The sequence below is a fragment of the Engystomops pustulosus genome, chromosome 7, assembly GCF_040894005.1.
Source record: "Engystomops pustulosus chromosome 7, aEngPut4.maternal, whole genome shotgun sequence".
Taxonomy (NCBI): domain Eukaryota; kingdom Metazoa; phylum Chordata; class Amphibia; order Anura; family Leptodactylidae; genus Engystomops; species Engystomops pustulosus.
Window position 1 is genome coordinate 138,547,681 of NC_092417.1, and position 27,429 is coordinate 138,575,109.

General features: G+C 43.0%; 1 protein-coding gene across 2 annotated transcripts in view; it reads left to right on the top strand.

Annotated features, from left to right (window-relative positions):
- Window positions 1–580: 580 nt before the first annotated feature.
- The window catches only part of PGGHG (protein-glucosylgalactosylhydroxylysine glucosidase), a 42,279-nt gene continuing 15,430 nt past the window's right edge, over window positions 581–27,429 (top strand). Inside the window, exons 1-9 of one of the 2 annotated variants that reach the window (XM_072117978.1) lie at window positions 581–1,158; window positions 9,918–10,181; window positions 11,912–12,110; window positions 16,592–17,021; window positions 18,940–19,059; window positions 20,564–20,695; window positions 22,968–23,079; window positions 23,609–23,681; window positions 26,774–26,910. In XM_072117978.1, the coding sequence (XP_071974079.1) occupies window positions 9,929–10,181; window positions 11,912–12,110; window positions 16,592–17,021; window positions 18,940–19,059; window positions 20,564–20,695; window positions 22,968–23,079; window positions 23,609–23,681; window positions 26,774–26,910 (1,456 nt within the window). In that variant the 5' untranslated portion in view covers window positions 581–1,158; window positions 9,918–9,928. Of the gene's footprint in view, window positions 1,159–3,072; window positions 3,233–9,917; window positions 10,182–11,911; window positions 12,111–16,591; window positions 17,022–18,939; window positions 19,060–20,563; window positions 20,696–22,967; window positions 23,080–23,608; window positions 23,682–26,773; window positions 26,911–27,429 lie in introns of those variants that run through there. The other variant, XM_072117977.1, reaches the window with a different exon arrangement.

The window sequence follows — 27,429 nt, forward strand, 5'->3', positions numbered from 1 at the left end:
GTAGTGTACGGCCAGACTATATAACACTGCAGTGTACTCTGCTCTTATCCCTGTGTAGTGTACGGCCAGACTATATAACACTGCAGTGTACTCTGCTCTTATCCCTGTGTAGTGTACGGTCAGACTATATAACACAGCAGTGTACTCTGCTCTTATCCCTGTGTAGTGTACGGCCAGACTATATAACACAGCAGTGTACTCTGCTCTTATCCTTGTGTAGTGTACAGCCAGACTATATAACACAGCAGTATACTCTGCACTTATCCTTGTGTAGTGTATGGCCAGACTATATAACACAGCAGTGTACTCTGCTCTTATCCTTGTGTAGTGTACAGCCAGACTATATAACACAGCAGTGTACTCTGCACTTATCCCTGGGTAGTGTACAGCCAGACTATATAACACATCAGTGTACTCTGCACTTATCCTTGTGTAGTGTGCAGCCAGACACCATAACACAGCAGTGTACTCTGCACTGATCCTTGTGTAGTGTACGGCCAGACTATATAACACAGCAGTGTACTCTGCACTTATCCCTGTGTAGTGTGCAACACCCTCGCCGATGTAAGGCGAAGGAGTGCTTGCGAATACGTCCCACAGCATGTCACTACAGCACACAGGGGACATTGCAGTGGTAGATCCTGCCTGGCAAGGCAGGAGTTAAGTGTTTTGTATGATGCAAGATCTGTCGTCCAATCACTTGTATTGCATTCTGTCCAATGTAAGCTGAGAGGTAATTGGAGGAGCAGCCACCACCTGACCAAGGGGAGATAATAAAACCCCTGGCCAAGAATGTTCTAGGGGTTAGTTAGCTGAGCAGTAGCTCAGAAGCAGACTGGAGTCTCTCCAGTACAGACTCTTCGGAGTCTGTACAGCTAGCACACCAGACCAGAGCAGGAAGAGCCTAGCCCCTGCCTGAAGAGTGGAACTAATAGCTAGTTAGTGAGGAAAGGGGTATCATCCTACCTTCAAGGGTGATACCTGAAGCAATCCAGGACAAGCTGAAGCATCCTTCCAGGACACAGCTACCTCCCAGCCTGCCCTCTGCATCCTGGCTGGTGATCTACATCCTGTGGCTCCCTCCAAGTACCTCTCCAGCATTCCACCATTCTGTTAAAGGCACGTTGCTGATGTTCCTGTCGGTTCCAATAAAGAACTGTAAGTGTTTCTGTTCAACGTCTGCCTCCGTCTGGTCCCTGCTACTCCGGCTGTCACCATCACGGGCACCCTGTCCACCACACAAAGACTCATACTCTAGAGACCAAAGGGTTGCCCCAGGGAGATCTGCTATAGCAGCCTCTCCCTCATCATTTCTTGACAACACCTCCCTGCTGGAGACCTGCCAGGCTGTAGGACAGCCCTCCGGTTCCCCATACCAAGCACCGTGACACAAGCGTGCTTAGGCCGCAACCGCCAGCCACTCAGGTACTGCGGGCCCAGGCTGTCTCCAGGCCCCAAGAAAAGGCTAGGCCCCGGTGGGGGATGTTGCAAGTGTATAGCCAGACACCATAACACAGCAGTGTACTCTGCACTGATCCTTGTGTAGTGTACAGCCAGACTATATAACACAGCAGTGTACTCTGCACTTATCCCTGTGTAGTGTACAGCCAGACTATATAACACAGCAGTGTACTCTGCACTTATCCCTGTGTAGTGTACAGCCAGACTATATAACACAGCAGTGTACTCTGCACTTATCCTTGTGTAGTGTACAGCGAGACTATATAACACAGCAGTGTACTCTGCAGTGATCCCTGTGTAGTGTACAGCCAGACACCATAACACAGCAGTGTACTCTGCACTGATCCTTGTGTAGTGTACAGCCAGACTATATAACACAGCAGTGTACTCTGCACTTATCCTTGTGTAGTGTACAGCCAGACTATATAACACAGCAGTGTACTCTGCACTGATCCTTGTGTAGTGTACAGCCAGACTATATAACACAGCAGTGTACTCTACACTTATCCCTGTGTAGTGTACAGCCAGACTATATAACACAGCAGTGTACTCTGCACTTATCCTTGTGTAGTGTACAGCCAGACTATATAACACAGCAGTGTACTCTGCAGTGATCCCTGTGTAGTGTACAGCCAGACACCATAACACAGCAGTGTACTCTGCACTGATCCTTGTGTAGTGTACAGCCAGACTATATAACACAGCAGTGTACTCTGCACTTATCCTTGTGTAGTGTACAGCCAGACTATATAACACAGCAGTGTACTCTGCACTGATCCTTGTGTAGTGTACAGCCAGACTATATAACACAGCAGTGTACTCTACACTTATCCCTGTGTAGTGTACAGCCAGACTATATAACACAGCAGTATACTCTGCACTTATCCCTGTGTAGTGTATGGCCAGACTATATAACACAGCAGTGTACTCTGCACTGATCCCTGTGTAGTGTACAGCCAGACACCATAACACAGCAGTGTACTCTGCACTGATCCTTGTGTAGTGTACGGGAGGACTATACAACACAGCAGTATACTCTGCACTGATCCCTGTGTAGTGTATGGCCAGACTATATAACACAGCAGTGTACTCTGCTCTTATCTTTGTGTAGTGTACAGCCAGACTATATAACACAGCAGTGTACTCTGCACTTATCCCTGTGTAGTGTACAGCCAGACTATATAACACAGCAGTGTACTCTGCACTTATCCCTGTGTAGTGTACAGCCAGACTATATAACACAGCAGTATACTCTGCACTGATCCTTGTGTAGTGTACGGCAGGACTATATAACACAGCAGTGTACTCTGCACTTATCCCTGTGTAGTGTACGGCCAGACTATATAACACAGCAGTATACTCTGCACTGATCCTTGTGTAGTGTACGGCAGGACTATATAACACAGCAGTGTACTCTGCACTTATCCTTGTGTAGTGTACGGCAGGACTATATAACACAGCAGTGTAATCTACACTTATCCCTGTGTAGTGTACAGCCAGACATCATAACACAGCAGTGTACTCTGCACTGATCCTCGTGTAGTGTACGACCAGACTTCTAGCAGTGAGGGCGCCCTCTATGTGTAAAGCGTCACATTTGTTTCCCTGAAACATCTGGAAAAAAAAGTTTCCTTCCTGTTGTGGAGAGACAGAGTCTGTAGAGCCGTGTGTGCAGCAGTGAGCCGGCACAGGGAGCGTTATACCGGAAGGAATAGTGTGTACAGGGACCAAGTGCAGCAGACGTGAGGCAGACCGAAGCCTCAGCACCAAGGTAATAACAAGCCTCCATGGCTGACCCTGTACTGCCTGTTATTCCTGTCATACACTGAATGGAGGGTTAAGCTGTGCCCATCTCCCTGCTGCAGCTGCTGTGACAACTTTCTTAAAGGGGTTTTCCAGGTATACTGTCCTGGGAGTCCTACCCAATTTGTCCTGTTTACATGCATCTGCACCCTGTGTGCAACCCCCAGCACAGGCCATTCACAGATCATATTACTTCCTTAGTAATATGCATGATACACGCTGCATGTCAGACTGCTGTTTTCATTGGCAAGCAGCAACTTCTTTCCATATAGATCAGGGGAGAACATGCTACACAATGCCTTTGAATATATATATACTCATATATATATTATATACACCCATCTCTGCCTTGAGGGGGCCTCAATATTATACCCATCACTGAATCATATGAGGATGTTTTACATTACACCCATAAGATTGTGTGATTTCTACAGTCCTTTCCGTTCTGTTTGAATCCGTATATATATATATCCAATTTTCCTCCGTATGTGCACGTAAATCACACTCCCACTGGTTCTGGATACTGCACGTATATACGGCAGCATATGGTGCACAACTGTATGCAGCACGTATGCAGCCCGTATTTTATACGTTCCCATAGACTTGTATTGGGCATACGAAACAGAAATACTGGAGAAAAAAGGACATGGTGATATCCAATATGCGCTGTTTGTGTGGTCATTTTCACTTTTTATTGTACTTGAGAGTTATATACTATATGGAGCATTTTTCTATTAAACTTTTTTTTTGTCCCCCTCTGGGACTTGAACAAGTACTCATCTGATCACTTGTTCAAATGAATACACTGCGATACTTATGTATGTATATTAGAACAGTCAGTATAGGAAAATGCATAGGCTGACATCTGCACTGCTGGGTCCGACCCAGCAGGCAGTCGAGTAAAGCAGTTCTGGGGTCCTTCATTGGACCCCAGGGCTGCCCTGGAGACAATCGCCACCCCTATACTTGTCGTGAGGGGGCTTACGATCGCTGGGAGGAGAGGTGGGTGAGTCCTTTAGGTGCTGTGCTCAAGTTCATGCATATAGCCAGCCAGCATTTCCTGCTTCCATGTACACGATGGTGATACATGATACAGTCACTAAATGATAATTTTATAAAGAATTATCTGCAAAATTCCTTAATTGGATGCGGCACAGCAAGGCCTCATGCATGTTATAGTTTGATGCAAAGGTGCAATTTAAAGAATTTTCTAGCCTTATTGACATGTCAGGAACATATCAGCCATACACCTGCACTGCAGACACCACGGTCACAGGTGCCGCTAGCGTTACATTTCCTATAGAAACACATGCGATCTGTAATGAGCACCTTGTGTCTTGCATTTAAACAATGCAAGACACCAGGTTCTGATTACAGATCGTATGTGTTTCCCTGGCAATGCATGTGTGATCAGGCCTAGGCCCGCCCCCATGCATGCTAGCAGTGACAAATGTAACCTTACAGTGGTTTTGTTTTGTTGGACTTGGTCTTCCACTTACTTAAAGGGGTTTTCCCAACAACAGATGTTAGGCCCTATCCACAGGGTCTCAATGATGAGACCCCCACAGATCAGGAAGACGAGGGTTTTCGCACATGCACTTTCTGCTTCCTTAATCTCTATGGAGCTGACGAATATATGTGAGAGCAGCACTCAGCAATCTCCGTCAGATCCATAGAGATTAATGGAGCAGAAAGGGCATGTGCGGCCGTCTGCTCCATTACTCTGACGGAGCGACAGGAGGTCCGGCAAAGTAGCCAGCCCCCTGTTGTATACAGCCAGCCAGCCCCCTTTAGTATACAGCCAGCCCCATGTAGTATACAGCCAGCCAGCCCCCTTTAGTTGCCAGCCAGCCCCCTTTAGTTGCCAGCCAGCCCCCTTTAGTTGCCAGCCAGCCCCCTTTAGTAGCCAGCCAGCCCCCTTTAGTATACAGCCAGCCCCCTGTAGTATACAGCCAGCCCCCTGTAGTATACAGCCAGCCCCCTGTAGTATACAGCCAGCCCCCTTTAGTATACAGTCAGCCCCCTTTAGTGTACAGCCAGCCAGCCCCCTCTAGTAGCCAGTCAGCCCCCTGTAGTATACTGCCAGCCCCTTTTAGTAGCCAGCCAGCCAGCTCCATTTATTAGCCAGCCAGCTCCATTCAGTAGCCAGCCAACCCCCTTTAGTAACCAGCCAGCCCCCTTTAGTAGCCATCTCCCTTTAGTAGCCAGCCAGCCCCCAGTTTGCTCATAAAAAAAGAAACTTACATACTCACCTCCCCGACACCCCCGGTGCTCGGCATGGATCCCCACGGCTCCTCTTCTGTCTTCTCCGGGATGCTCCTGTCACGGCGGCTCCTCTTCTTTCTTCTGTTTGCTGCAGAAGCTGGCAAAGCCGCGTCTATGACATCATCAGTAGCGACCCCGCCGCATCGTAGTGTGCGTTGGCCAGCAGAAATGGGAGAATCTCAGAGAAGACAGAAGAGGAGCTGCGCCGAGCATTGGGTGCGCCGGAAGGTGGGTATGTAAGTTTCATTTTTGAATGACTCGTGTATAAGCCGAGGTGAAGTTTTTCAGCACATATTTTGTAAAATTAAATGTTATGCAGCTTTCTAATATACTTTCTGTATTAATTCTCACTGGTTTTTAGATCTCTGCTTGCTGTCATTCTAAAGGAAGCTTCATTATTTAACACCTTAATGACCAGGCCTGAAAATGATTTAATGACCGGGGCATTTTTAGCAAAATTTTGTACTTATTGGTTTAAGGGCCATAACTTATTTTTTGTGTGCTGCCTTAACCCCTTAGCGCTCTGCGCCGTAGCTGTACTGCGCTGAGTCCCGCGAATAGCGCTCAGCGCAGTACAGCTACTGCGCAGAGACGATGCCGGTTCAGCGCTGTATAGCAGCCGAACCGGCATCGTTAGCCGCGGGATTTCAACGGTAATCTACCGTTGACATCCCCGGCTATCACCCGCGGTCGGAGTGGGCTCCGATCGCGGGTGTTTAACCCGTTAAATGCCGCGGTCAACGCGACCGCGGCATTTAACATGCCTTCTGGGGGTCTTTACCCCACGATCGGCCCCCCCGCACCGTTTTCGGGGGGGGCGATCGCTGTTTTGGCTCCTCTGGGGTCCGATCGGGACCCCAGAGAAGCCTGGAGGGTTTACCTTTAAGATGGCGTCTGTGACGTCATCTTAAAGGCAAAGTGTCAGCCTATGCATCTGCATAGGCTGGCACTGATAATACCCTGCAATACATTAGTATTGCAGAGTATTATCAAGAACAAGCAATCAGATGATTGCTTGTTCATATCCCATGGTGGATCATGTAAAAAAATGTAAAAAATAATGTTTTTCAATAAAAAATTACTTTATAAATCACTAAAAATGCCCATAAGCCCCAAAACATATAAAGAGACATATAACGCTCAAAAAAGTCTAAATCATAACACAAACCCTACATATATAGTATCACCGCGTCCGTAACAATCCATAGAATAAAACTAAATAACTATTGAACCCATATGATGAACGCCGTAAAAAAAAAACGTCAAAAACCCGCCAAAAATTATGATTTTTACCTATTATATCCCACTAAAAATGCAATAAAAAGTGATCAACAAAACATATGTACTCCAGAATGATATTGTTGCAAAGAACAACATGTCCCGCAAAAAACAAGCCATCAACCAGCTCTGTAGCCAAAAACGTAACAATGTTATGCCACTTGGAAGACGGCGATGCAAAAATGATAGATTTTTCCCCACATTAGGGTTTTATTTGGCAAATTTAGTAAAACATAAGAAAAAATATTCATGTCTGGTATCCCCGTAATCGTATCGACCCATAGAATAAAGATAACAGGATTATTAGGATATATGGTGAACACGGAAAAAAAAAAAAGTAAAAAATCCAGTACAGAATTGATGCTTTTCTACTCATGACCTCAAAAAAAGTTCCAAAATTTTCAACAATAGGTGATACCAACCCCAAAATGGTAACACTGGAAAAAGCATCTCGTCCCGCAAAAAAAATGCCGTCACATGACCCAAATAACGGAAAAGCGAAAATTTTATAGCCTTCAAAAGGGGGCAACCAGAAAACTAAAATCCTGGCAGCTGCAGGGTGCTCCTTCCCTTCTGCGCCTCGCTGTGCGCCCATAACACAAGTAACGGCCCCGTGTGGAGGGTCGCTGCACTCAGGAGAAATTGTAGAACAAATTTTATGGTGAGTTTTCTCTTTTTCTCTTTTGGAAATGTGTAAATTTTAGGGCTAAATGAACGTATAACCGACAAAATTTGATAAATTTGAAATTTCTAAATTTCACCGCCATTTTGATTCAATTACTATGAAGATCTCAAGGGGTTAATAATCTTTGTAAATGCTGTTTCTGATAGTTTGAGGGGTGCAGATTTGAAAATGGGTTGGTTATATAGGGGGTTTTGTTGCTAAATATGTAAAATTTGATTTCAAACAGTATTTATCCCCAAAATAGTCAATTCCGAAAATACGGAAAATCGCTATTCGATTTGTAGGCCGCGTGACGTCAAAATAAATTATCCAAACATTTCAAAAATTATGAAAATGTAAAGTAGACAAATGGGAAATGTTATTCTGCAAGTTATTTAGGTGGTAAATCGATCTGCCTGAAAAAGCGGTGATTTTGAATTTCGAAAATGGCAAATTTTTCTAAAAATTCATCATTTTTTCCCTTTTTTTGTAAATAAACGCAAAACTTATCAGCCAAAATTTACCACTAAAATGAAGTACAACATGTGGGGAAAAAACTATCTCAGAATCGCTTTGATAAGTAACAGCGTTCAAAAGTTATTACCACAGGAAGAGACACTGGTCAAATTTCAAAAAAAAGTTGCGAGCCTTAACCTGCAAACAGGCTGCGTCCTTAAGGGGTTAAACATTTTTGTGATGTTTCTTTGTGACGCAAAGAGCTAGGTAAAAGTAAACAAATGTTAAAGGATTTTTAAACATTTTTCAATATTTTTGGGGATGAAGGTTACAAAAATTAAAAGTACAACGATATACAACATGTTTATCTTATTTTTTATTTATTTTTACATTAGTTCTAACTTTTAGAAATTGTTTTACTATTTTTTAGGCCCCCTAGAGTACTTTAACCCTACAGAGTTTGATTTCTCTTACCGCAATACTACTTTACTGCAGTGTATGTAGAATTTGTTATAGATCTGTAAAAGTATGCCACTGGCACACTGTTAAAGATCTTCAGCAATGACAGGTCCCGGAGTCTTATAAAGACTCCAGACTGGTTTTCACTCCACAATGACATCACAGGGAGCAACAATCAAAGCCAATATGGTGGTGCCCTCGTGGGCGTTACTGGTAAGTGTTTTTCTTTTCTCACATTTTCGTTTTTAAAACTAACCCCCACTGTTTACACCTCCCCGCATGTAATCCCTCAGCACCTGATGTCATTGTACAGGTTACTCCACATGCCTATACAACTTTAAAGGGGTTTTCCCCACAAAAGAAAATACTCACATCTCAATCCCCTAGTGATGTTAACACAATAAAGATCGTTTTAACCCCTTACTTTACAATTTTATTGCTGTTTTAGCTCCTATCCCTCCCTAGGCTGCTCAGTGCAAAATCCCAGGGTTTGAGCGGGGACTCTCTAAGCAGATACATTATAATCCATTTAGTTCTGTGGGGTGACAGTGTAGTTAGATTATCAGGGTATAGGTGTAAATGCACTTTCATCTGGCTTCTGACATTGTATTAACACATTGACACATAAAGAGAGAGGAGACAGATCAGAGATGATGAGATCCATGAGATGCCTATCACACAGCGGCAGGCAGACAGATGCTGGCAGACTTTTACACTGTTGCACTTTTAGCTCTGCTTCTCACAGATATGTACCTGCCTCCCCCTTCCCCCAGATCACTCATCTCCTTGTAGTTTGCAGCTCTTCTCTGCCCACAATAGGGGTCATTTACTAAGGGTCTGAACGCCGCACTGTCATCGGGTTTCCTGAATATTTCCGTTTTCCGCCGAATTGCCCCGGGATTTTGGCGCACACGATCGGATTTCGTGACAGAAATCGGAGGGCGGGCCGTTGGACAACCCGACGGATTCAGGCAAACCGTGGAATTTAAAAAAGGATTTGTGTGATTTTTGTTCAACAATACATTTGAATTTTTGTACATTGCAAAATAAGACCTAGCTTTTTTAGTAAAGTTTTGTATAAGACACTGGGGCTAATTTACTAAGGGTCCGGGGATTGTGTCGCAATCTGATTTTGCCGCAATTGCGCCGGCTTTCATGCAACAGAAATTGTGTGGGGGGACCTCAGACAATCCGACGGATTCAGACTGAGCATGGGATTTAACTTTAAAATTGTGTTGCAAGACAAGCACTTACATGCACCAGGAAGAAGAAGGTGAACTCCGGCGGACCTGAGCGGGGAAGCGACACAATGCATTCCAGTCGGACATTCCGGATTGGGGAACGCGCCACCAGGGACTGGTAAGTAACCCCACTGTCTTATTTTCGGGGAAATGCGGTAGATTGTTATCAGTTACTTGCAGTTTCTTCAGTTGATTTGTATTTCTCTGTAATTTCTTACTGTGTATTTCCCCAAGTGATAAGTCCTGTTCTTATGAACATAACTGATATTCTTTTATTTGTTTCTCTGTAGGAAAAATAAAAATGACCAACATGGAGGGGAACCCCTGGATATTCGTGGCCAAATCGTTACCTTCAGACACCCGATTCATGGCCACAATGGCAAATGGGTATTTGGGGACAAGGGTCTTTGGAGAGGTCTTGCATGTAAATGGCGTCTACAATGGCTCAGTGGGTGACTGTCACAGAGCAACAGTTCCAAGTCCTCTTAATGTCCGCCTGTGTGTTAACATGGAAGACATTGTGGATGAAAAATTCTGTCTAGATATTAAAACAGGTATTCTTTATTGTATTTTCAGATCTTGGGCCAATTATTTTAAAGGAAATTTACCATCAAAATCCAGCATGGATAGACACAGGGATAGTTTGGCACCATGACTGTGTTAATCTTCTTAATTTTGTTATCCATAGACTCCTTTCTTCTAAAATCAACTTTAAAATTGCAAATGAGCCATAAAGGCTCCTGGGGGTGTTACCATAACCCCTCCGTGCTGTAGTTTCGCAGGCTGTTATAGTGGAGCACCCTCACCATGTGCTGAAATTTCCTGTGCTGCAGTGAGATTACATTAGACCGAGGGATGGATTATCTATGCTTGATTTTGATGGTAGATTTTTTTTTTTAATTATTGAGCAGGTCATATTCTATTGCTGCAACCCTTTAATACAGCTCCCCAACCAAATTATTTATTATTGGTTGCTACTTCATAACTGCAATTTTGCTACTGTTATGAATCATAATCATAGTCACAGTAATCCCCCAGTAACCAGTAGTCAGTCATCCCCCAGTAGTCACACTGCCTGCCCCCAATAGCCAGTAGTCACAGTGATGACTCCAGTAGTCACAGGGATGCCTACAATAGACAGTAGTTACAGTGATCTCCCAGTAGTCAAAGGGCTGCCCCCAGTAGCCACTAGTCACATTCATCCGCTCGGTAGCTAGTAGTCACAGTGATGTCCCTAGTATTCACAGGAATGCCCCCAGTAGTCACAGTGATACCGATAAATAGCAAATAGTCACAGTGATGCCACACTGCAAGTAGTCAAAGGATTGCCTCCAATAGCCAGCAGTCAGAGAAATATTCCCATTAGCCAGTAGTCACAGTGATTCCCCTTAATAGCAAATAGTCATAGAGATGCCCCCAGTAAATACAGTGATGCCCCCTGATAGCAAATAGTCACAGTAATTCCCCACAGTAGCCAGTAGTTACAGGAATGTCCCCAGTAGGAAGCAGTCAGAGAATTGTTACCACTAGCCAGCAGTCACAGAGACCCGGTGCTGCCAGATGTGTCATCAAGCCTCACCTGCGCCACACCGCTCGCTGCTTCTTTGCATGGATCCTAAATGGAGTATGCACACCCCTGCTTTATTCAGTGTGAGGGGTCCAAGTTCTTTTAAATGCTCGAAGCTCAAATCTCCTTCAGTTGTTTTTGCTGCACATTTTCTAAATCCTGTGAGTGGTTTTTGTACTTTTTAATTTTCATAATGCATTAGCATACTCCTGATAATACATTGCTTTCTGTGTCTCTTTGATATAAATGCTGTTAGGTCTATACTACTGTTTCTTAGCAGTAGGATTTGTAAATGGACAATCCTTTTCTAGGTTCACTACGGCTAACTGCATAAGGTTTTCCAGGAGTCCAATAGGTTCACGTTCAAACCTACTAACCCAAATGGAGAGCTTTGTTTGATCATGCTCTTGTCCCTACACGCCTGGCAGCAGGAGTGATTCAGTATTTCTGGCACACAATGATATGTCTGTGGGGCTCCTCACTCATAGCTCCACACATATTAGAGCAAGGAGTCTATTGCCCCTGCCCTGCCATAGCTTTAGAGTACATTCACATGGCCACAATAGGGAGCTATGATCTGGTTGTATGATTTGCACCAGATCATGGACACGGCGCAGTGAGCACACAATGCACTGGGAACCTGCATTGCCTGCTTTAGGATAGAAGGCATCCATTATCATAATCCATATATAATATTCTGCTTCCATGTGATTTCAGGAACTTTTAGCCATACCATCCAGTGTTCTACATTTACAGCTACTCAGCAGCTCTTTGCCCACCGTTCACACAGACATCTCTTGGTCAACATGATAACCTTAAGAGGTTCCAGCCCTGTTAGTGTCAATCTAGAAGTTGATTTTAAGAAAGAAAGCCAAGACCTAGATCTTCAGACTGGCCCTGACTACTGTAATGCTAAGTGAGTATCAATACACATCATATTCATTTGATTATATGTGAAGGAAAGGAAATTATGTCATTCAGATTACATGTGAGATATTCTGCTGTACATATCCCACAGCCCCTCCAGGCAGAAGGGAAATGTTTACCAGGGTAAGGCCCCATTCACATGATTATAATGGTGGCTGTGTAGTATATAGAACAAAGGCACCTCACTCTCGTGGATGGAGGGTGGTGCTCAGCGTTCTCAATCCAAATTCTCAAAATACGTAGACACAGCACACACCAATTTGCAATTTTACTTCATTTCATATTTTATACAAGGATGATATATGAAAACCTCAATTAGCCTTCACCAAATGTAGAAAGTAGCATATGGGTATAGGATGTATAGCAGATTATCAATGTCTTTATGGCGATCTTTATCAAGTTTTGATTGATCTCAATGATATGTATGTCCATATTAACTCACCACTCTACTCTTGAAACAGAAATGTATATCATTCCGATCAAAACTTGATAAAGGTCGCTATAAAGACTGATACGTTGTTCATCTGATCAGCTATATCCTATACCAATATGCTACTTTCTACATTTTCTGAAGGCTAATTGAATTTTTCATATCACACTTGAATGAAATATGAAATTGCAAATTGGTGGTGGTTGTGTCTACGTATTTTATATAATTGTAGCTGTGATCTGGTCCTCATAGAGGTCTATGACACCTGGTCACAGTGCGGTAAACAGGATGGGGCACATTTACTAAGGGCTTTGTGCCGCACTTTTGTTGGACTGTGCACATTGTTCTAGGCTAAAATGGCTTGCACAGGTATTTCAGAAGTGTCTTCCCGCTATTATGTTGCACGCGACCCGTTTGTGGGGCATCTGTGCTAGCCTCTATGCGACACAAATTACCATACATACTTAAGTATAAGCTGAGTTTTTCAGCCCAAAAAATCTGCTGAAAAACCCTAATTCGGCTTTTACACGAGTAAAGAAACAAAAAGTGTACAGGCAGTCCCTTAAGAACACCTGACTTACAGACGACCCCTAGTTACAAACGGACCTCTGGATTTTGGCAATTTACTGTACTTTAGTCCTAGGCTACAATAATCAGCTGTAACAGTTATCAGAGGTGTCTGCAATTAAGATTTATGGTTAATCCTGGTTCTTATGACAATCCAATATTTTTTAAACCCAATAGTCACAGAGACCAAAAAAATTTGGCTGGTGTTACAATTATGAAGTATACAATTCCGACTTACATACAACTTCAACTTAAGAACAAACCTGCAGAACCTATCTTGTACGTAACCTGGGGACTGCCTGTACTCAACTTCCGACGCCCCCGTGCAGGTCCTCTTCTATACATCGATGCTCCATGTCCCTGGTGGGAAGGCAGGGGCTGCAGCCTATATACTGGCGGGAAGGCAGGGGCTGCAGCCTACAAACTGGGGGGAAGGCAGGGGCTGCAGACTATATCCTGGGGGGAAGACAGGGCCTGCAGCCTATATACTGGGGGGAGGCAGGAGCTGCAGCCTATATACTGGGGGGAGGCAGGAGCTGCAGCCTATATACTGGGGGGAGGCAGGAGCTGCAGCCTATATACTGGGGGGAGGCAGGAGCTGCAGCCTATATACTGGGGGGAGGCAGGAGCTGCAGCCTATATACTGGGGGGGGGTAGGGGCTGCAGGCTATATACTGGGGGGGGTGGCAGGGGCTGCAGGCTATATACTGGGGGGCAGGGACTGCAGACTGTATACTGGGGGGGGGCAGGGGCTGCATCCTATATACTGGGGGGGGGAAAGCGCTGCATCCTATATACTGGGGGGGGCAGGGGCTGCAGCCTATATACTGGGGGGGGCAAGGGCTGCAGCCTATATACTTGGGGGAGAGGCTGCAGGCTATATACTACAGGGAGCTGGCTATATACACTAAACGGGGCTTGCTGGCTATATACTGGGGGGCTGTGACCAATGTATTTCCCACCCTCGGCTTACACTCGAGTCAATAGCTTTTCCCAGTGTTAAAATTAGGGGGTCTCGGCTTAAACTCAGGTTGGCTTTTATTTGAGTATATATGGTAGGTTGGTCGGTCCGACTGATTCGGACTGAGCACCGTATTTAACTTGCAAATTGTGTTTCATGCCGTATGGTAAAGAGGACCTGTCACCCAAACGCTGCAGTGTTAGAGTGATAGCGTTAACGGAAACCTCTGGTAACGCTATCAAACACTGCGGCGGGGCACAGTGTAATTGTCGGACAGCTCGCAAAGCTGTCCAACGTATTCATGAGGGGGCAGGGTTGGGGCGGGGCGTGGCTGGGGGCGGTGACTGCCGCCTGGCACACGGTAGTCACTGCCGGCCTATGAAGCAAGCTCCGATGATTACAATGTACCCCGCCGCAGTGTTTGATAGCGTTACCAGAGGGTTCCGGTAACGCTATCACTCTAACACTGTGGCGTTTGTTCAAGCACTAGAAGCTGCTTACTTTAGTAAGCATCTCCTGGTGCCGAAAATGTGGGTGACAGGTCCTCTTTATAGGTGCACCACAAAAAAGATAACGAACTCTGTCAGGCCAGTGCGGGGAAGCGACAGATTCATGATTTCTTGGGCACAATCCTAGTGAATCGCTGCACCCAGCATTATACACGGAAATAGCACTTTAAAGGAAACCTACGATTTAGAATGGCAGGGGTAAGCTGTAAGTACCGAGCACCAGCTCAGGGTGAGCTGGTGCCGGTACTTACTTTCGTTAGTGTTATAAACCGCGGTATCGCGGTTTTAACACTTTTTAAACTCTAGACCAGAACAGGCTTCGGCGCCGAAGCCTCTCCTGCTCTCAAGTTTAAAAAGTGTTAAAACCGCGATACCGCAGTTTATAACACTAACAAAAGTAAGTACCGGCACCAGCTCACCCTGAGCTGGTGCTCGGTACTTACAGCTTACCCCTGCCATTCTAACTGGCAGGTTTCCTTTAAGTGTAGTTTCCGAATTTCTAGGTAAATGTGCCCCAATGTTTTACTGCATTGTGCCCAAACCGGTCAGCTACAAAATATAGGACATATTCTATATTTTAGCGGATTTAAGGCGTGGAGATGTGACTTTCACTGGAGAGGGGAGGGTTGAGGAGCGTTCACTTCCCCTCCCTTCTCCTCTCGGCCTTGTGCTATGCCAGTTATCCGGTCCATGCAAGCACATGGCAGTGTGAATGTGACCTAAAAATGTGATTTTTATACACAGCACCGCACTCTCCACTGCAACTTTAAGTCGACTGCAACTTTAACTGATATGATATTAAGTGGTGGAAGAAGATATAACCATTTTAAGTGTGCCCCTTCCAGCTGTCAGCTAGAGGCAGAGAGGGGAATAAGCTGCAGAGAAACAGAGCGGTTTGGAGAAGTACACGCACACTCTGCAGTTGTAGCTGAACCTGGGCAAGGGTGACACATTGGGGCACATTTACTTCCCCCGTCCAGTCGCGATCCTGCGGCGCGTTGTCTGCCGGGATTCTCTAAGGTCATGCGCCCGATATCCAGCAGGTGTCGCTGCTGCGCCGAGGTCCGCCGGAGTTCACCTTCTTCGTCCTGGTGCATGTAAGTGCTTGATCTTGCGACACAAATCGTTTTTTAAATTCCGCGGTTTTCTCCAAACCCCCGATTTCTGTTGCGTGAAGCTGGCACCGATACGCCACAATCCGATCGCGTGCGCCAAATTCGGCGCAAAACAGAAATATTCGGGAAACCCAATGAAAGTGTGGAGTTCGGATCCTTAGTAAATGAGCCCCATTAAGGTTCTACACATGCTTAAAATATTTTGGTATATGTTTATTACATTTTACTACAAAACTTTGAGAAAAAAAAAATTGAGAAAAAAAAACATTTCACATTTTTCGCCTAAATTTTATAAAGAAATAAGATGCAACTAATAAAAATATGCTATCAATTTAAAGTCTCACATGTCATGTAAAAACTAAGTCTAAAATTGTTATGATATGTAAAGTTGTTCCAAAGACATCTTCATTTTAAAAGAAAATAACAGCGCAGCTAAAATTGACTGGGCCATTCGGATGCCAATGATCCTTGGTCACAAAAGAGTTAAGATACTATCCTGTATAAATTCTTTTTTACAGTCCTGCTGCTACAATACACACAAAGGTGTCAATATGTCTGTTGATACTACCTAACACTTTATGATCAAAACTGCTGGTAGATTTTTATCACCCCTTGGTCCAGCAATGAGTAACTACTATGGCATGTAAGGGTGCTCACATGGTGACTGATAACCCATTGGGTGCTCTCACATATAGGACCAATGTATAACAATAAGCAGTGATCAAAAAAATAATATAGTTCAAAGTTTCAATAAAATAATATTTGAATAGAAAATGCTTCATTATATAAAGCTGTGACAGGTTCCACTAGCATGCTGCCTTTGAAAATGATATCCCATATTGCAAAAGCCTGAATACATCTATGTAAACCAACTATTTTATTTTGTAGATACATGTATGGAAGCACACTAACACCTGAGGTGCCTTCCTGTCCCCTTAAGACTGTTCATATGATCTACACTCCAGTACCCCAGTGTCTGGTCCTATCCGCTGAACAGGAAAAAACCTGGACTTTCCTCACTGCCGTTTCAGAAGATGAAAAAGATGCAAAAGAAAGATTTGCTGAAGGTCATTCTCTAGTGGACGAGGGACAACTGTTCTCCACACATACAAAAGCATGGGCACAGCTTTGGGAGAGAGGCCCGATAGAAGTGGATGGTCCCATGGCTCTTCAGCAGGCTGTCATTGGATGTCTATATTATTTACTTAGCTCTCTACCAATGCTGGGATCCGACAAAGACTTTAATGGGATCAGTCCTGGGGGCCTATCCAATGGTCAGCACAATGAAGATTATTGGGGACATGTATTCTGGGACCAAGTATGTTACTATTACTATTCATTACAAGAGATTACCAACTATGATGTCATCCTGAACTGTCACCATATATTCTGTAAATAAGTTCACCTAGTTTAATTTTTTAAGTTGAACTTGGATGCTATGAGCATGAAATATTTATTTCTTAATCATACATTTAAAAAACATTCTATACACACGCATATATTAAACACATATGTATACACATTCAATACACAAAATACATACATGCATACATACACACACATTAAGCTTCGGTTGCCTTAACTGGTTCAGGACCGCCCACTGAATATTTACAGCTCTGCGCCCTCGTCCGCGAATCCAGCGTTCTTTGCATGTGCAGAACGCAGGCCCGCGGCTGCGCGGTCATTGCTCCAAAGCTGCAGTTTGTGCACATGCGCAGCTTCACAGAGGATGCTTCACAGACAAGGGCGCACAGCTGGAAGATATGGGGGTAGGAGGATCAAAGAGGCTACTGAGGCGTGGAGTAGCCGCCCCGTGTAGCCTCAGCTCCGGCTACTCCACGCCCGAGTAGCCTTTTTTTGAAAATTAGCATATTATGGAAATGAAAGTTACAACAACATACAGGCTATGTGAGGATTAGCCCTTAAAAGGGCTTTCCTGACATACAATAGAGGCACCTACCACCCAATTTACCTTAATAGGTAGATCCGTGGTGGTAGGTTTCCTTTAATTGGTAAATCCGTGGTGGTAGGTTTCCTTTAATAGGTAGATCCGTGGTATTAGGTTTCCTTTAATTGGTAAATCCGTGGTTGTAGGTTTCCCTTAATAGGTAGATCCGTGGTGGTAGGTTTCCTTTAATAGGTAGATCCGTGGTGGTAGGTTTCCTTTAATAGGTAGATCCGTGGTGGTAGGTTTCCTTTAATAGGTAGATCCGTGGTGGTAGGTTTCCTTTAATAGGTAGATCCGTGGTGGTAGGTTTCCTTTAATAGGTAGATCCGTGGTGGTAGGTTTCCTTTAATAGGTAGATCCGTGGTGGTAGGTTTCCTTTAATAGGTAGATCCGTGGTGGTAGGTTTCCTTTAATAGGTAGATCCGTGGTGGTAGGTTTCCTTTAATAGGTAGATCCGTGGTGGTAGGTTTCCTTTAATAGGTAGATCCGTGGTGGTAGGTTTCCTTTAATAGGTAGATCCGTGGTGGTAGGTTTCCTTTAATAGGTAGATCCGTGGTGGTAGGTTTCCTTTAATAGGTAGATCCGTGGTGGTAGGTTTCCTTTAATAGGTAGATCTGTGGTATTAGGTTTCCTTTTAAAGGAGTTTTTTGGGCTCAAAATATTGATAACATATGCATAGAATAGTTCATCACTATCAAATTGGTGAGGGTCAAACAGACCAGATGTTCTCAAGGCAGAGAGAGGAACATGAAGTACACAGCTCTGTTCTCTGAAGGGGTCAGATCAGATGCCATTCAGTTCACCTACTACAGTGAGAACACAGACCCCCTCTTCCTGTTCCTGTTCTCTATTTAGCTGTGGCTGTGTTGGACCACCACCAATTTGATTTTGGAGGCTGAAAGGTCATCAATACTTTAAGTTCAACAGATGCCTTTAAAGAAAAAAACACAGACAGGAGAGGGTAAGCAGAACCCCAAGACACCCTCCTTAAAGCCATGTACACCTGGAACTGTAAAATATAGTGTGAAGAACCCACATTCAAAGACTTCATGAATTTCAGGTTACTCCACATGGTGACCTTTCACCATGATCATCCGGAGTGCTGTGCAGTTACAGCAAGAGATCCACAATTTGTGGACCATGACCAGATGGCAAGTTCAAGTCAGACCTTAGGGGACATATTTGCTATTTCCAGATTTATGAATGACTACTGTTTGTAGATTTGGGAATGTTCCAAGTATACTATGATATATATTTCATTTAATTTTTTGTCTTTTGTTTGTTCAAGGACACTTGGATATATCCAAATATTCTGCTATTTCATCCAGAGTTGGCCCGTCATATTCTTAGGTACCGCATCCGAACACTTGAGGGAGCATTGCACAATGCTGAACAGCAGGGATATAAGGTGACTAAACTTGTCATTCTTGCAAGTCAGATAGAAGTATTTTGTTGTTGCACACCATAAAGGCTTTATGTGATCAGTGAATTCCTAATTAAAGGGAACCTGTCATCAAGGGCCCTTTTTCTGGCTCCCCCATGTCCGCATACAGAATAGTGTCCACATTACCAAACAATTTTCATAGTAAAAATGGCTTTTTCTAGAAAAACGATAAGTTAGATCTAAGTTTACATTTTTTGTATGCAGAACTGTGTGCTCTCCCCCATGCAATGAACTGTTTGCGCTCCATCATGCAATGATTTTAAATTCAAAAAAACTATATGTCCCCCACATCTCCTCCACCCCGTCACTTCCCTCATCAGGATCTTTGGCAATGTGTACACTATCTCTATATGGACAAGAGGAAGCCAGAAAAAGGCGTCCTGATGACAGTTTCCCTCTAAAAGAAATCTACCATCTCCCGAATCACCCCTAAGTGTGGATCCCTTGGTAGATTCCTTTTTAATTTTGTTAATGAGATTGTCCCACTCTGATAGTAAATAGAGTTCAGTGGTTATGGCACATTCAGACTTAATTTAGTGCTTTTTCCTGAGTATCCTGCTATCTGTGATTTCCAGGGACAGCATACAGACCATTTTTAGTCTCTGTGTTTATTCTCATATCCATTTCTCATTCCCAAGCATGTCCTTTTATTTGTAGACCAAAAACTTTAATACAAGTCAAAGGGAGTTTTTTCTCATACTCTGGCACCCTCTCTTACGCAGTATATATCCAGGGGCTCCATCCTCGTGATATATCTGACAGGTGGCTGTGCCCATCGGCAATTCTACACTAGGTCCTGTCTGGCATGGAATGGCGGTTTGTCCTTTTCTCATTCAGGCCTCAATTTTTGCAGGCTATAGCTAGTGCACAGAAGTAGTAACCTAAACACAGACTTGGTTTGAAGTGGTGTAAAGGTGGTAAATAATCACAATTCCTGGCCGTCCTTATAAATGACCCGATCAAGTCTGCAAATCATGCTGGGAATCAGGTGTTTTGCCATCTATATTTTTGTAAACCATTATGCAGATATGAAAAAAAGACCAATGGACTGAAAAAACATGAAAAAAAACTGAATATAAAAAGTGATTGTATTATATGAGCTGATGTTTATATTGGTTTCCCACTTTTCATTATAACTGGGGCCCTAATTAGGGAACCTCCCCTGTATAAAGTTTATAAGATTGGATGGATTTAAAGGGTTAAAGTTACCTCTAAGCTAAAGACCCATTAGTCACCAGATAAATCCCTGCTGTGCGCTCAGTTACTCTCTACTGGATTTTATTTTCTCATTAGATGTGTAATTCACCGACGGATATCACTTGTATTCTGCATTTCTGAATAGTGCTACTACTGACTCATTAATACCGCTCTCCTACTAAGTGCCACTGTATGCTTTAAATGTTCAATTATATTTTAATGATCTTTGTAAATGTATGACTAATGTCATCACTATGATCTCCTCTTTTAGGGTGCAAAGTTCCCTTGGGAAAGTGCATTAACAGGATGTGAAGTTTGTCCAGAGGAAATATATGGAGACCAAGAAATTCACATTAATGGAGATGTATTGATGACGTTCAAACAATATTATTACATGACAAAGGTACAAATAAATATAATACTTGATTTTATCTGGAAAGGTTACATTAGGCATTAAAGTACTTGTAATTTCCAGTGAATATAGACTGGGAGTTTGGCTATACACTTTTAATAGCTGTTGGCTAAATGCATGTTCATGCCAAAGTTCTCTTTCCCGTTAGTTTCTACATTTAACGTATACTGGCGAAGTCTTAACTCATCTGGTAACAAATGGATTGGCGTCCTATAATCCAAGTATCCTGTCACTCCTACATTTGCCATCAGAGGAGAGTTGGTATAGATGCCTGTACACATAAGATGGAAAAAATAAAATGCTACCACTATATATGTTTAGATTGTGTGGAGAATATTATATTTATCTGTCAATTAATAAAGTGAATTTATAGAAATATTCTGAAAACATAAAACAAATTCAAATAATTTAATTAACAAAATTCATATTGAATCTATTTCAGTCCACAAGGCTCAGTTAACCGCATTTTCTACCTCTTGACTTACCTGTTTTCTGTTTATCATGAAATAACAACACAGAATGATCTTTTCTCATGGCTGCATATCCCTGCTCTTCCTCTGCCAGTTCATATCTTCATGTTACTTCGTAATTGCAGTTATTCAGTCATTTTATCCAAATCCAGAAGTGGTTATAACACATAACAGTTGCTCTTTGCCTTATACCTTAAAGGACACCTGTCAGGGCAATTTGGGACACTAAACCATCCACAGGTTCTTATGGACTAGTGGTCTAGTGCTCCAGAAAAAATGTATACTTACCTTGGTCCAGAGCTCCCTGTGTCTGCACAGTCGCACAGTGAAGCTAGCGTGCATTGCTCTGGCTTTATTGAATTACTGGGCAGGCGCGGGGAGCACCAGAGATGGGTCAGATGAGGTATATATAAAGGTTTAATTTTTTTAATAGCGGGCACAGAGGCTAGTTAAAGGGTAATTTGGGACACTAAACCACCACTCAATCAGGATCAGTGGCTGTTTTAGTTTTCCAAATTGTCCTGAGAGCACCTCTTTAAGGCTGCATTTACACAAATGTATGGGGGACATGTAAACGGCCTCAAATTTGCTGGCAGATATACGTCCTCCATAGTCGTCTATGGTGCCCGGGATGGGTACGGTGAGTACAACACCAAAAAATATAGAACATGCTCCATCTTTGGCAGTAAGAACGGTCTTGCGGCTCTCTTTTTTTTATGGAAAGGGGAAGGGTTGAGCAGTCGTCATCTCTCCTCCTCTCCAGCATGCCAGACATGTGCTCGCCCGGCCGGAGTCGGGTGGGCACACATTCGTGTGAATGCAGCCTTTTTCTGTGTAGTCTCCACAACCTGCCACGCTCGCTATTTTAAAGTGGCACAACCTGGTCTGATTGGGACTCCAGGAAGAAAAGGTAAGTGCAGACAGCGTTGGATTCCACTGGAGCTCCTGCTCCAGGGCCCGTGATCCTTCCTGTTTAAAGGTCTTTGGAGGGAAGCTACAATGATAATCCCCTATATTCATGGTATTAGTGTCATCAGGATGCTGATACTGTTGAAAACAGTAGCAGAGCAGGGAGAAATAAGTTATTGCTCAAATTGCCATGTTGGTACTTGCAATAAATTAGTGAGTTTTGGGGTGCAGTCTGGGCACTCTGTCTCTATAAGGGTAGCCGCAATGTTCTATAGTCTCCTCCATAATGTCTCAGTCAATTTCACCCTTCTAGTTTGTTCACCATGGCAGCTTCTCCTTTTGGGGGAGGTGACCAAGTTGCTCGGAGGTCCTTTTGTCACATTTGTTTGTGTCACCATTCCAATATTCAAATGTAAAAAGCAGTCAAGGAGTTAGGGCTGCTCATCCAGGCAGTCAGACAGCCGACCTCGTGACCACTGTATGCTCTTCCCACTCCAAGCATGGAGCTGCCTGACTGCCTGCACCAGCAGCCCTAGCTCCTGGACTGTGGTTTGCATTCAATTAAAAGAGAATTTTTCAGAAGGCGACATGCATAAAACATAACAAGGTATTGTTGGTGGGCTTAGGTGGCTAAGGCGCTGACAGGTTCCCTTTAACTTCAAGGGATTACTACAAGGTTCCTACCTTGTAATTCCTGTGCAGCTCTTCTGCTGCAGACTCGAGATCTACACCATATTCAGGAGGGAACTTTTGCTCTGTGGCCGTTCACTAGTATACTAGTAATACTTAACTGGTGATCAGTTTGAGTATTAAAATAAGTACAGAAAAATGTAATCAGATTTTAATTCTTTTCGTTCTTTACATTTTTTTTTTCTTTTTAATAGGATTTAGATTTGTTTGCTTCAAGTGGTGGCTGGGAAGTGGTGAAGGCAATTGCAGATTACTGGTGTAGCAGGGTCATGTGGAGTACGGAAGAACAGTGTTATCATATTGAAGGTATTTTTAACCCCACCATGTTGGGGTACATCTCTGAGGGATGAAAAAATACTGCAATACTTCAGCAAGTAAAAACACTTTATAGGACACTTACAGTTTTCAAGACGTCTCCTTTTTACTTTCCACTTATCATTCTTTTCATTGAGTAATGCCCCATTGGCATGGTTGGGAGGTGGAGTTATGCTCTTCACCTGTAAAGCCAAATATTTGGTTTATACTGAGGAGCTGAAAGCTTGCAGCCTGTGTGTGCCCATGTCAGTCTCCTCTCCCCCCCCCCCCACTTCCTGCCATGTGTATTGAACAGGGAACCATCCCCAGGGACTCACTAAATGCTTCTGTCAGGGAGCCAGGTAAAGTAAAATATACTTTTATAAACTGCTGAACAGCAGAATTCTGACAAGGGCATTTTTAAAATCAGCATAACATATTGGAACCTGCCACAAGCTACAAATGACAGTCCCTTAGATTCTAAGAGTCCCTTAGATTTAAAGAGTTGTTCGTAATCTATAATTCTTTCTCTGTTCCATAGGTGTGATGCCTCCAGATGAATATCACAGCGATGTTAATAACTCTGTATATACGAATGCATTGGCACAAATCAGGTGAATCAGACACATGAGCATGTATACTCACATACAGTATATACAGACACCATACACAGTGTACACATGTTATATAGATATGTTGTACATTGCACGAGAAACACAGGAATTATTTCAAGGATTCCTTATACTAAAATCATGTGTTCCTTTAATCTCACCTGTGGCACTGTACAGTAGTCCACAATATGACAGCATGTCAGTAACACTCACTAGAGTTGGTGCTTTCTTCATTGCCATAATAATAATCTTTATTTATTTAGCGGCATCAAATTCTGCACAGCTTTACAAATTATTGTCACAGATCTGGGTCCCTATATATAATTTTAAAGGGGGTTTCATAGTTTCATAGTTTATAGTTTATACAGTTGAAAAAAGACACTTGTCCATCAAGTTCAACCAAGGAAGGGTAGGGATTGGATGAGGAAAGGATTTAGGGGAAACAGTCCTATATAGCATAACAATCAATGTTATTTAGGTGGTTGCCCATGAAATAAAGTTCTCAAACATTCTACCCGTATCTGGCACATAGAAAATGAGAGATGAGGCAGATGAGAGATGATGAGATCCATGAGATGCATATAACACACAATGACACACCTCACCTCTGCGTCATCTGAGCTACAACAAACACTATCAGCCTTGCTACATCTGAGCTAACAAACACAGAGTGCCCCCCCCCCCCCCCCCCCACTGCATAAAGATCTTCTCTTGCCTGTAGCTTGTAGATTAAGTCTGTGCACACTGCTGCTTGCCGGCAGGAAGTGTCTGTGGTGGTGAGTTTGTCTTGTAATGCTGGGAGAGGGGCAGAGATCACATTGCAGTGTGCAGACAGTAAAAGGTATTCATGAAAAGATTTACGGTTGGATCCAGGGACAAATGAAATTGTGTACAGCAGGACTGATAGAGGCAGGTTGCAATTATATCTGTGAAAACCTCTTAGTAGATAATGGGGCTCAATGCGGACTGCACTTTCGTTGGACTTCCCGACTTTTTCCGATTTGCGCCGCTGTGACAGGGATTTAGCAGGGGATTTTGTCGCACGTGATCGGATTTTGGCGCATGGCCACCGGCTTTCATGCGACACAAATTGGGGGGCGGGCTGTCGGGCGATCCAACTGATTTGGGATTTAAAATTCAAAATGTGTTGCAACCACTGCACTTACATACACCGGGGTGAAGATGGTGAACTCCAGCGGAACTTAGCGGTGAAGCGACACATGCAGGATATCCGGCACACGATCTTAGTGAAGCTTGCCATAATGCATGATCGTCGGACAACACACAGCGGGGATCGCACAGGACCGGTATTTAAATGTGCCCCAATGTATCCATCTCTGCCAGGTCAGAACCTGTTTAGACCAGAATACCAAGAAAGGAGACGCTGATATAAGAAATGAATGTAGAAGATCATCATGATCAACCTTCTTTTTACTATTAAGGAAGCCTTTTTTTAACTATTAACTTTAAAACTCATTAAGGGGCACTTCTATTTTTTTTGGACAGCAGCAGTGTGCATGACAGCCCCATAATTGTTAATGTTGAAGGGTGTGAGAGGTTTAATCCACTAGAGGGAGCAATTGTTATTCTTTATTTTTGTAGCATAAATAATTTTGTGTATAGTGGTTGGTGATATTATGTAGGGTGTGAAGAGATACATTATTGGGAGTTTGTGATGGTAAAACTCTTGAAGAATATGAACTGAACAGTAGAGGTCCACAGCACAGATCATATCCATTAGCAAAAACCAAATGAATGGAAGCCACTTTATTCTAAATCATCTGGGTCTATTATAGAACATGGCAGTATGTTCTATACATTTTTAATGTTCAAATTATTCTTGATTCCATGAAAATAACCACACACTTGTGGTGGTTCTCATGGTATCAATAAAATACTAATTTACATTTTACTTTTGTGGATACAGGCGGTCCCCTACTTAAGAACACTCGACTTACATACAACCCCTATTTACAAACGGACCTCTGGATATTGGTAATTTATTGTACTTTAGTTCTAGGCTACAATGATCAACTGTAACAGTTATCACAGGTGTCTCTAATGAAGCTTTAGTGTTAATCCTGATTCTTATGACAACCCAACATTTTTAAAATCCATTTGTCACAGAGACCAAAAAAGTTCTGGCTGGGATTACAATGATAAAATATACAGTTCCGACTAACATACAAATTCAACTTAAGAACAAACCTACAGACCCTATCTTGTATGTAACCCGGGGACTGCCTGTATTTCCATTCTCTCTCTCCCATGTAAGAGACTGGTTGTGAGTATGCCTGTGTGTGGTTAAAGCATATCTACACTTAAAAGCCAAATTGCCAAAAAGCCATAAACCAACAGTGTAGACGGTAATAGTAAATTTTGCAATATATTTTATTCAAGGAAAAAAATTGGATCCTGTTCTTTTTCTGCCTTTTTGCTTTTTTAGCAGTGTTTATAAATCTGTTTCCTCTTGTACACACAGACTGCTGATAATAAACACTTATCTCCTTACGGAGCGGAGTTAGTAATTAAAGTATTCTTAAGGAAAGAGTTAAATGATAGGTTCCCATATCCTGATTAATACTAATTCCTATTTTGCTTTTATAATTAACATTACTGGCTCTATTCACTTGTGAAAGTTGACAAAAGTTTACCTGGCTCCCTGCCAGCAAGCTGCATTGAGTCATAGAGTCATCATTATTATCTGCACACTGTTCCTACGACTATACATCTTGTGTGGGTGGGTAACTGCCGATCTTTCCATGGCTGGAGCCAAGCGATGGTGCACTGAGCCACACACCAGTAGGTGGGGCCAACATAGACAAGGGCAAAAAAAGTTTTGAGGAATGATTTTACTGGTGGATTGAGGCAAAAGGGGCGGTGCATTGTGCCTGCTTTTGATGACCTTTAAGCTTCCTTTTCCCACTTAGGCACATATCCTTTCAAGTAGTCATACCTCTTTTATTATTAATAAAAGGTCCAAACCCTCCATAAATTTGGCACAAAGTACAACAGAATTTGGTCATAAACAGATTGATAAATCTTCTGCTATATATAAACAGAGCATATTAAGATTTTTTTTTTGTCTCTCCCAGCTTAACCTTTTCTATGGCCCTTGCTAAAGATTTACAGCAACCCATCCCAGACATATGGAATGATGTGGCAAGCAAAATCAAAATCCCGTTTGATCCCAAGATTAATTACCATCCAGAATATGATGGCTACACCTTAGGTACAGGTCTTTATTTCTGGTACAGTAAATCACATTTAAGCTTGTTCATCTGTTTTATAAAATCCTTTAAAAGTCAAGTGAGATGTATGTATGCATGTATACACCAGCATCTACCAACCAAATCTGCAGCTCAAAGAAGGTTGTCAGATGAGTTTGATCCCTTCATAATGATACAGAGTTATACATTTATTTACCTTTTCTAATCTAAAATTGCATCTCTTAGAAATCTTTCGGATTCCCCCCAATATTTTCCATGGAAAATGTTTATATGAATACGGTTTTTATGGTTTTTTGTCTGAGTTAAATAGTTTCAGGCTTCAACCTGCTCCCGGTGTCTGAATGTGGATGTTCCTCCTAGTAAAAAAAGCTGGATGTAAGGTTTTATCCCCTTAAGGATTTTTTCATCGGTCACTAAGGGGCCTTGGGCTAGGCCGACGGGTTTTTCTGTTCTATAAGTTCTATACGCTGTATTGTGCTGAGAAGAACAGTGACCCGGCTGTCATAGGACAACCAGACCCC